General features: G+C 34.3%; 1 protein-coding gene across 3 annotated transcripts; it reads left to right on the top strand.

Moving 5' to 3' along the window:
- Positions 1-5070: 5070 nt before the first annotated feature.
- Positions 5071-10700, top strand: LOC143541093 (uncharacterized). Of its 3 annotated transcripts, XM_077034002.1 has the most exons (8): positions 5071-5247; positions 6212-6316; positions 6377-6660; positions 6755-6940; positions 7071-7178; positions 7261-7461; positions 7824-9556; positions 10166-10700. In XM_077034002.1, exons 1-8 carry the CDS (start codon positions 5172-5174, stop codon positions 10665-10667), a joined length of 3195 nt encoding a protein of 1064 aa, XP_076890117.1. In that variant the 5' UTR covers positions 5071-5171; the 3' UTR covers positions 10668-10700. The 3 variants fall into 3 exon arrangements, with proteins under 3 accessions (XP_076890117.1, XP_076890116.1, XP_076890118.1); XM_077034001.1 differs by having other exon boundaries at positions 6212-6660; XM_077034003.1 differs by lacking the exons at positions 5071-5247; positions 6212-6316 and having other exon boundaries at positions 6513-6660; positions 6755-6788; positions 6874-6940.
- The last annotated feature ends 936 nt before the right edge of the window (positions 10701-11636 follow it).

Genomic DNA, 11636 nt, shown 5'->3' with positions numbered 1-11636 from the left:
GGTTGACAAAACACCGCCTTGGTATCATCAAACTTAACTTCACGATTGGGTAAGCATCCAGGATTTATATATTCTTTTTATTTTTTACTTTTTATTTAGTCAGCATATTATTTGTATTTAATATTTAATTTAATTTAACGAGTTTGTTGTCCGCTCTGTCACCTCTCTATTGTAAAATTTAGAGTTCGTTGTCCGCTTTGTCACCTCTCTATTGTAAAATTTATACTTTTGTTCAGTAATTAGTTTATGCTTCATTATTCTCAACTATATGTATGATTATTAACAAGTAGTTTTAATCAAATCATATCTCATAGTTATGGTAAAAATAATAATAATAACGAACTAAAATGAAGATTTTGAGTGGAGACCACAAACTGTCAAGTTCGATGAAAACTTCATGATTGGATAGACATTGAGGGAGGATATATATATAGGGATGGATCTTGCGATAAGTGATATCACAACGAGAAGTGAATATGTAACTCCATTAATCCTTAATTTCACTCAATTTCTTATGATGTTACCTATATGTATGTAGGTTGGTTGTATTTATGTCTTAGCTACATATATTCAAACCTACCTACACACAAATATATGCGTACCTACACACATTCAAACCTACCTTCACACATACAAACGTACCGAGCCACATTCAAACCTACATACCTACACATACACAAAAATGCGTACCTACACACGTACATACGCACCTACACAATAAGAATGGAGTGAAATTATGGATTAATGGAGTTACACCTTCACTTCTCACTGTAAAAAAAACTTATGGAATGATCCAATACCTATATATATATATATATATATATATATATATATATATATATATATATATATATATATATATATAATTACTGGTATTTAATTTAATGAGTTGAAATGAAAATTTTGATAGAGGACATAAGGTCTCATGTTTGAAATTCGGATACGATTTCAATCGAGATTTATCATAGTGGGCTTTCAGGAAACGGGTTTAGCCGAAACATGAGATTATGGGTTGGGATACCCAGTGTTGTTTGCGATTGCAGGCATGTAGGGACAGGGGTCACCTTTGGTTAGTTGGGTTATCACTTGGAATCTAATTATACAACGGGTCTTCAAGAACAATATGTCTCGAGTAAGACAAAACTAGATAATCTACGACCCTTATTAACCCACAGACTGATCTTTGGATTAGGGACTGAGATTACAATTAAATGTTGACCTAAACTTAGGTAAGGAGAAACAAAGCAACGAAACCACCCCGGGTAACATCAGCAACAACTTATTTACTACGATGTGACACGTAACAACAACGGCGCAACGCGTCATGGAAATATCTAGTAGTTATATGACAAAATCGCATTGCCTTTTAGTAATCCTTGTTTTAAATTTAATTATAAAAATTAATGCGGTTATATAACTTTTAGTATATCTATTAAACATTAAAATATATACAAGTATATCGTATCTTTGTTTATGCTGTTATATAATTCTGATTTAACTTAAATTCGTTTTAAAGAATCTCACACTAAGAATATGCATGGTGGTTTAATTAAAAAGTGCATAACATCTTGTAAGATCAATGCATGTATGCAGTGGTCTTTAAATATCACACTTTTTAATAAGCTCGTTATGGTTTAACTAAAAAGATAAATAAAAGAAAAAAATTAGAACAAGTGTGGATTGGTTTGAGATGAAACATATCTCATAGAAACAATTTGCACGTTAATTGGTTGGCGCCGGTGGGTTTAACGCCCAACTTTAACAAGATTGTTGTAGCGTTGAGCTTAATGAAATTAATGTGGCACTTTCGCGATGGCCTTTAACGCCGCCGTCTCTGATAATCATTAAATTTTTTGGGCCGACTACAAAAATTTTTTTGGAACTGTAGTAAAAGGATTTTTATTGAGTTTAAATAACTAAATTTTTAAAGGACTTACTTTGTTATGATTTGGGTTGTGCAATAAAACTGTGTTTATAAAAATAAGCTTAAATGAGTTGAGTAATTGAATTTAAACATTAAAATATTATTTTTTTCATAAAAAGATATAAAAAATTTACGGGTCTAGTGGGATGATCGGGCCGGGGGCCGTCGACCATCTTGCCCTCCTATCCAAGTCGGACATATTAATGAGGTGAGTCCCTCATTCTAGTCATCGTTTCTCTTTGTGGTTTCCATTTGTTCGTTTGAGCTTTCATTTGTTCGTTTGAAAAGTGTTGTTTATGTTTTCACTAAACTGTATTAACAACGACTGGTGGGTTTTTGTTTTCACTAAGCGGGCCCTATTAGGGACTCGTGGGATTATTAAGAAGGCGAGTACCTCATTCTAGTCTTGTTTTACTCGTTGTGGTTTTCATTTGTTCGTTTGGACTTCCATTTGTTCGTTTGAAAAATGTTGGTTTTGTTTTCACTGAACGGGGTTAGCAACGGCTAGCGGGCTTTTGTTTTCACTGATTGGGGCCATCAAGAAGTCGTGTGATGATCAAGTAGGGGATTCCCTAATTCTAGTAATCTTTTCTCGTTGTGATTTCCATATGTTCGTTTGGCTTCCATTTGTTCGCTTGAAAGTGTTGATCTGTTTTCACTTAATTGGGCTAGCAGCGACTGGTAGGCTTTTGTTTTAACTGAATGGGGCTATCAGGGACTCATGGGATGATCAACGAGGTGAATCCTCACTCTAGTGTTCTTTTACTCATTTTGGTTTCCATTTGTTCGTTTGAAAAAAGGTCGCTTATGTTTTCACTGGACTAGGCTAGAGTTGCGACCGGTGGACTTTTGTTTTCACTGAGCGGACTTATCAGGGACTCGTGGGATGATTAAGGACGTGGGTCCGTCATTTTGGTCTTTTTTTACTCGTTGTGGTTTCCAATTGTTTGCCTGGGCTTCCATTTGTTCGTTCGATAAGTGTTGCTTATGTTTTCACTGAACGGAGACAACATGGACCAGTGGGCTTTTATTAACTCTGAATGGGCCTGTCAAGGACTCGTGAGATGATTAAGAATGCGAGCCCCTCATTCTAGTCTTGTTATACTCGTTATTATTATTGAATGATTCTATGTATTACTTAAATCATATTTAAGAAATTATTTCATATAAACTTAACTTGAAAGTAAACCAATCATTCATTTAATTTGTTTAAAGTTTTAATTGTCGGTCTCAAGTAAATATAAATACTTCTTTTTAGTTTGTTGTCTTAAGTTGAGTAAAGTATCCCTCGTTTTAGCTCATTATCTCTTAGAAACTTAAAACCCCACATATGAACCAATTAAAAATAATATTCAATAAAACTTGACTCAAAAATACCTGAAAAGTGTAAGAAATATTTATATACAACATGTATATTTTAGACCATATCAATGTTGAATCATGCACGATGGTTCATGTTGATGAGGGACATCAATAAAACAATAAGTACAACATAACATTCTTTACTCACGACAAAATAAAATATAAAATTCGAAAATAACATAAAGGAAAACAAAATAATAAATTTATTATAGTTTATACTCTAGTTTAACTCTTGTACATAAATTTGATTAAAACTACCGTGTGCTTGTTTGAAAAATTATGTTATAAATTAAAAAAGAATAAAATAATATAACAAACAACAACATAAGAATTGAACCTAGGTGATCAGTTTAACAACCCAACAACCTTACCATCACACCAACTATATTATTTAATTAATAACTTTAGAGCATGTGTTTATATTGAATAACTGTGTTGGAAAAAAATCAAAGTTAGTGAATGACATGTGGTATAAAAATCTAAACTTTCAAATGTACAACACTTGATGCAGGTTGTACAACTCTCAAAGCCAATCCTCTCCCAAAATTATATATACATATATATATATATAAAAATTCGTATAGCAACCTTATAATATGTGTAATAACATATTTGATATTTATCTATCACTAAATCAAATATACTTTTATGATATACCATTTTGTTCTCATTTCCTTAATAAATGGTTGTTGTATTCACAACTACTTCGAGTTTAGATAGTTAAAGTTACTAGATTGAGTTATGGTTGGATTAAGGTTTTAAAGTTAGGATATGAGAGTTGAAGATAATGAGAAGTGTAGAATGTTTATATTAAATATGTATCGAATTAAAAGCGTATATATATGAAGGTATATATATGAAGGTTCCAATATTACAAACGAGTATGTAGTTAATTAAAAGCGTATATATGATTGTAAAAGACCGAATTCAAAGTCACAACAAAGAAACTGACATGCTACAAGAAGTATGACTAGCTCCAAACGTTTTCTAGTTTCCACAATCAAACTCTATATGAAAACAAGCTTTAGATCAATAAATTTTAAATTTATATAAAATATAATTTCTAACATAAAACTAGAAAACTCGTATATAGCGTTAATCTACTTAGAAGTACCTAAATTTCTTCATTAGTAAGACAAGTTTACATATAAACAAATGATAAAACTAACCCTAAAATCAACTAGAAGCAATGAAAATACCAAAGGTGTATGTTAACAAAATTTGATAAAGCCCTCACCCTTTTGGGGAGGTTGCCATAAGAGTTTCTTTAAAGTTTTCTGTTACATGTTTGATTCATGACTCATGTATGTGCTCTGAAGTATAAGCAGGGTGGAGAGACACTAAGGTCATCACGACAAATGCGGTTTGGAAAAAAATAATTGCTAAAACAATAAAAAAAGTACCATTAGATTGCTTATTATGGGGCCTCAAAAGTTGACGTGGCCTCGCCTTAACGTCGCACACATTACATCAGGGCGTTAAGCCCTGCACGGTAAAGGAGGGGTTTCATTGGAAAGAGAAAATGATGGGGCCCAAATGCTTTAACAAGAAAATGTAGGATTATAATTAGTTTTAAATCATAATTAGGTGTACAAACGAGCCAAGCTGCTCGTGAGCTACTCAAGACCTGCCCATTAAAAAACTCGATCGAGTTGAGCTTCATCGAGCCCAAACCCAAACTCGAGCTTAAAAGTAAGCTCGTTTAATAAACGAACCTGAGCTCGAGCTCGAGCTCAGTGTAAGTTAAACGTTTGATTCCCAAAGTTTTGAATGTTATCAGTTCCAGTTTCAACTCCATGAACCAATCGGGTAACTAGGGTTTAGTAACTGCTAATTGATTCAAGCGTACTGCAAACGAAGAGTTGAACAACAGTTACAGGTTATTATGGAGAGAACACCGGCAGCTTGTGCGATGGATTGGAGCATTCAGCTTGACAAAGCCCTACGCTCCAATAACCCTAGTAAGCCTCATTTAAGAGTTACTGCTTCATTATTATTATTGAATATTGCTTTCATATACAGTATAAAGTTTATTCAAATTAGATAACGAGTTTCGTTATTCAATACCTAACTAACATTGTTATGCCTCTGTTACCGTTTTGTTAATTAGTTTGGTGTAAGTTTGAATAGAAAGAATGACATGTGTGCGAATTAGTATGATCATAAATTGATAATGAAGCTTTCTCACTCAAACGAGCCCGAGCTCGACTAGGCTTCAGCTTGACTGGTTTCGAGCTTTTTCTTTCTAAAGCTTGAGCTCGGCTCGTTTGTTATTAATTAATTTATATACATTTTTTATCATATATATTTGAGGAAAACTTCAACGAGCCTAAGCTCAGCTTGAGCTTGTGTGCAGTACTTTAAACGAGCCTAAGCTCAGCTTGAGCTCGACAGTGCAGTACTTTCAATGAGCCGAAGCTCAGCTTGAGCTTGTGTGCAGTACTTTAAACGAGCCGAAGCTCGAGCTCGGAGTGCGGTGTGAAATTAACATGTTGAAGTCCAAAAGAGTTAAAACTTAAAAATACACTAGGCTTGACGAGCCTAAATGATCTTCACATACAAGGCTTGAGCTCGTGTGCAGTACTTTAAACGAGCTAAAGCTCAGCTTGAGCTCAGAGTGCAGTGTGAAATTAACATGTTGAAGTCCAAAAGAGTTAAACTTAAAAATACACTATGCTCGTCAAGCCTAAACGATCTTCACATTCAAGGCTCAGGCTTGGGCTTGATAACTAGACGAGCATTATTTAAGGCTTGGGCTCGATAAGGCTCGGCTTGTGCTCAGCTTTTTATCAAGATGATCTTGAGCAGCTCAGCTCGTTTGCACTCCTTTTTCTCACTGATTCGGTATAGTTATGTGGTTGTATTTGTAGAATAAAGTAGGTTGTATTTGTTGACCTTTTAATAACTGTCATGAATTTTTTTTAGGGAAACGCACAGAAGCCATCAATGAAATTGGGGCCAGGCTGGAATGGTGGAGCAAGGAACCGGAGCTTTCAATGGCTGAATATGACATGTTTGGCTTAATCCCTGGTGAGGATAAGCTATTTGCAAATGCCATTATTCTCCGCCTTGCTGACACATTTGTGTCAGGAGACAATCACACCAAACTCTGTGTGGTAAAGATGTTCTTGTCTGAGTTGAACCACAGGAAAACTAAAACTTTTAACAAGAAAAACAAAGGTTTTATATCAAACTATAAGATACCAAATCACTTGGAACTGTTGAAGAGAATAAAGTTGTGCTTCAACTCTGGTGACGAGGAAGTTAGAGCAATGTCATTAGTTCTCTTTGGCTGTTGGTCAGATTTTGCTAAAGATAATGCTGAGATTCGGTATATTATATTGTCTTCTATTGTATCATGCCATGTTCTAGAGGTAAAAATTATAAGAACATTGTTTATTCTTTAACATAAATTAAAAATTTGAATGCATGATTAATGGTTATTTATTTGTATAAATGTTTTTTAAGGTCAGGGCCTCTTTATTTGCTGCTGGATGTTTTTGTGAGTTTTCAGATGACTTTGCTTGTGTGTTCCTTGAAATGTTAGTTAGAGTGGTTTCATCAGCTGACATGACAGTTGCTGGTAGGCTAGCAGGCGTTCGTGCTTTTGCAAAACTAGGAAGATCTTCAGCACTATCTAGTACGGCTTACGAGGTTTTATATATATTTTTTATTATTTTTTTCAAAGATTAGCATGATACACATAAGTTACGTGTATGACGTAAGCACTTTTCTTGTTGTTTGCTATATGAATTTTTTTAATATGCTCCAAAACACACTGTAGGAGGGGATAAAGCTGATCTTAGGTTTAGTGGAAGATGATATTGTGACAAATATGCTGATTTCACTCTCAATAATTGCTTCCAGATCTGCACTCTTGGTTTCTAAGCAGGTATTACTTTGTTCTTCATACTATTTTACATGTCTTTTAATTTACTCGATAAAATTAATGTGTGTATCACTTCTTGGTTCAGGTAGATTTGCTTCTAACATATTTAAGCCAAGATAAGTCAATGCCACTAAGAGCGACATCATTAAGATGTCTAAATATTGTTTTATCAAGAAGTCGCTTTCGTTTTTCTCCTACAACAAAACTGATGACTGCAATGTTCAACATACTTAATGAAGAACTCCCACCAGTGACACAGCATGATGCGGTTCATATTTTGTATGAGGTTGGTATTGTGCTTGAGTCTTTGAATATCTCATCATATATGTTGTTATAGGTGTGAGTTTGACTCATTATTTATCGGGTTATGTTTATTACTTTAGAAGGAAACAGGTTAAACGAGTCAAAAGTTGGATAAAGTGTATTTTTAATGCATAAAACTTCCTTAATGATTTAGTTCAAGAAGCTCGATTGCTATTGAAATAACTTTGTTTTGGTCAAAAAGTGTTTTGGGTCAACCCAACCCGTTTTGACCCGTTATCCAGCCTGCTCATTTTCCACCTTTATATGTCTTTACCATCATTAATATATAATGAAAGTACTAAATGCTATGGTTATCATTTCTTATGTATTTGAGGGAATTTGCAGATCATGATGTTCAAGATATTAAGCTTCAGCTGTTCAGAAATAAACGAATGTTTCACCAAGATTTTAGCTATTGTTGAGAACGTAATGCAATCTCCATTCGTATCAAACAGACTTCTTGCCATGCATTTTCTATCAGATATATCTGTGAAGTTCACAAGAAAACCAGACATGACATATGATGAAAATGATAAAACTTTCACATCGCAAACGATTTCATTTCTCATGGATCGCATCACTTTGCTAACAAACTCGGTTTTAAATCTTAGTCAACCCAACATAGAAACAGAGCAAGAAATTTGGAGCTTATTTAAGATAATCAACCTTATGCTTCACAAATCCCCTAATATTGGTGAACTTGCTATAAATAAGCTCCATCTCTTTATCAAATGTCAACTGAATAAGGATCATGGAACATTCGGGTCAAAGCTTGCGGTTTGTGTATCAAAAGTGATCAACAAGTGTCTAAAAAACATGGTCAAATATGGAACTTTGACTAGCCAAATCCAGAATGTTGTGAACTTTTTGATTCATGATGTATGTGGATGCAGTTATTTTGATTACTATGTGCACATTATCTATCATCTTCTGTTATTTAAGCAAATAAAAGAATGCAATTCTGATAATGCATACATGATTGAAAAAGAAGTTCTTGCACTAGAGAAAGCAAAGAAACTTATGGAAGTGAAAGATTATTGGTCGGCTTATAAAGCTGGAAAATACGCGTGTTTTAACGGGGCGTGGTTTACAGCTGCATTTATTTTTGGAGAATTAGCAACAAAAGTTCATTCTGATTCCTTCCGTCAATGGCTAACATCTTTGACTTTATTTGCATATTCAGAAATGAAAGTTCTATATTGCAGTTTACCAAAAAAATGGTCAACTCTGTTAAATTGGTTAGTCAATAACCGATCTTCATTACCGATAACAGGAGTTTTAGGTGAAATAAGCAAACCAACAGATGACAGTACTGAAAATCTTGATGGGGTTTGTAAAATTCTTCAGGTTTCAAAGGAAATACTGTTGTCCAATGATGTCACGCCATGTGGCCGACACTATTTTCAGATTCAGTTTTTGGGTCTAAGGACAAATGTTATGGAAATTGCAGTTCATGTCTTTAAGCTTTTGGGTACTCATACATTTAGCAAAGGGCAGAACAGTCATTTGCATGATGGTGGTTCATTGGCTCAACCGCTTACACAACTATCCACCCTGTTAGTGAAACTAGCACGTGGGTATGATCTAGTTGCCACGTCATTTATGGGCATGGACCCCACAAGCACAGTCACCATATCTGCTTATGCATTACGCTGTTCGGTTTTGGCCTTTATTACTGGTTTTTGTCTTTTCTTTCAGTTCGAGAACGCTAATTTATCTAGTGATTTTCATTCTATGCTTATACATGACCTAGTGGCTCGGCTTTGGTATATAGACCACGAGACTAGTAAAGAGCTTTTGTTGCTTTTAAAGACTTGTGTTGGTCAACCTAAGATCTCATATGGTCAACAGTCCAAAGCTCGGTTAGAAAATACATATGGAGTAACAAGTATTATAAAGATTTGTCAATTCGCGGTCAAGGGAGTTGTTGACTTGCAAAATGCTGCAAACAGAATGCATGAAAATGATGACGAGATTCGATTGCAAATAGTTAATGATGGATTGGAGCTTCAGCTTGATGTTTTAAAGAAATGGTTGAATGTCTCATTTACGACCCCAACATATTTCTTCAGTTTAAGGTATGTCAAATGATTACATCCTCTTATCACTTGATAATCATGATCTTATTATTTATGAACACGTCGATTTGGGTTATGTTTTATATCGAACTGGTCAAACAAGTAAAATAAAAAGAATTAGCTTAGAAGAGAACAAGTTAAACCAGCCAAAAGTTGTCAAAACTACACCCGGAAATTATGAACCCCTTTTGATACTTTTTTTCTCTTAGTTTTAAACCCGAGCCCATATTTGTCTTGACCCGAGCGGAAGTAATACTTTTTTCAGGCTACCAGGTTTGAGGTTTTGACTCGAAGCGTCTTTTTTCTAGGGTTAACCCAAGTTCCATTTTGGTCAAAATTCGTTTTGAACCGAGTGAAACTGTTACTTTTTCAAACAACCGGTTTGACCTGAAACGTTTTGACCCGTTACCTGACCCGGCCCACTCGTTTTGGCAAGGCCTGCTAAATAATCATATTTAAAAAGTTATACTGTTATGAAATAATATAATCGTATAATCATATTTGACCCACTAATTATACAAAAAGGTGAACTAATTAAGTATTTAGGGTTTCTTCATTGAGCTTTTTAGTTTACATTCTGTACTGATTAAGTTTACATACAATTTACAGGCCTCGTGTTTCTTGTCAACTGTTTGCCATGAACCGAGACTCTGGAAATGGTGCAAAGATCTCTGTCCCGCCAGGTCATCAACTCCATCTAGATCTATGCCTTCAGTTGAATAACATTTTACCAGAATCACAAGCTCGGATTACCAAGCTGTATTGCATACTTCAATGTAAAACATCTTATCAACAACTTAGTCAAAGTCAAACAAAGGTGAATATGCATGATTGGGCTGATGACACTGCTCTTGAACTAAATGACAAGCTAGTCAAGTATGTGAACAAGCATGGGAACGGCGAGGATGTGCAGGTCACAGAATCAGTTGTTTGTTTTAGACCTAACCAAAAAGGTCAAGGATTCTCGACTTGTGTGCTTGATGTTTCTATGTATCCTTTGGGTTCGTATGAAGTTAAGTGGCGTGCGGGTTGTTTGGACATTGATGGCTGTTATTGGAGTCTGAATTGTTTAAGTTCTGGTCCAGTTTTTACTGTACAAAAACCTTGTTAAAAGCCACCTAGAAGTAGTGTAGTATCCTAGTTTTTTGTATATTAGTTTGTGACTACTTTATTTATTAAAATACTGTTAAATTCTCCTTGATGATGTATTTAAATTTTTACATGGTTTCACTTTTATTATTGTGAAAATCTGGACTCAAATGTTGGGTATCAAATCGGAAGTTAAAGGTAAAGATATAGAAAAAAAAAACTTTTTTTCTAATAAAGCTATAAAATCACCCTTTTTGGTATATAATCATTAGTTTTCTCATACAAGCATAATTTTATAATAATAATTAATTTTGTAAAAAAAAGAGAGGTGTATAGCATTATAAATGAGTTAAATAAGAAAATAATTTTTATCTTTCGTTTCTTTTTTTGAAATATATACTTCTATTAAAAAACTTGTGAAAAATAATGGTGAAGCTAACATGACACTTATGTCGACAAATAAGTAACAGAAAACAATTTGTAACTTACTCGTAGTTTTCGCTTGACTTGGCAAAAAAAAAGTGAAGTAAATTCAAATCAAGCTAGCTTCTTGGTCGGATAATCCACAATGTGAATGTGTGCAAACGTATAGAGTACGTTTGCTTTCTCTATATATAATAAAGGAAAACAGGTTCTGACACGCGTGTCACCACCACATGCATTTGGGACACGTGTCACAACCAGAATTCATTTACTATCGTGTTCACTAAAGAAGATGTCCACGCCTCATTTTTCACAGAGCTTTGTTATGAATAAATAGTTCAGGGGCTTATTAGTCATTTTACATACTTGTAATACTTGTTTTGTTTGTAACAGATTGGTTAAATACTGTTAGTTGTTAGTAGTTGAGGTATCGATGAAATGAATAAGCTTCTCTTCTAACTGTCTTCTTCTTCTTCATTTTATCGTAACAGTGGTATCAAAGCTAACGATTCTCGGAACGTTCTTGATTCATATTACCGATTCGTTCAATTCATTGAAATTGATAGTT

The sequence above is a fragment of the Bidens hawaiensis genome, unplaced genomic scaffold (assembly GCF_021521415.1).
Source record: "Bidens hawaiensis isolate Kalapana, Puna unplaced genomic scaffold, B.hawaiensis_p1.1 tig00012467_1, whole genome shotgun sequence".
Classification (NCBI taxonomy): domain Eukaryota; kingdom Viridiplantae; phylum Streptophyta; class Magnoliopsida; order Asterales; family Asteraceae; genus Bidens; species Bidens hawaiensis.
The sequence above is the reverse complement of the archived record's forward strand: the minus strand, read 5'-3'. Positions and strand labels throughout refer to the sequence as shown.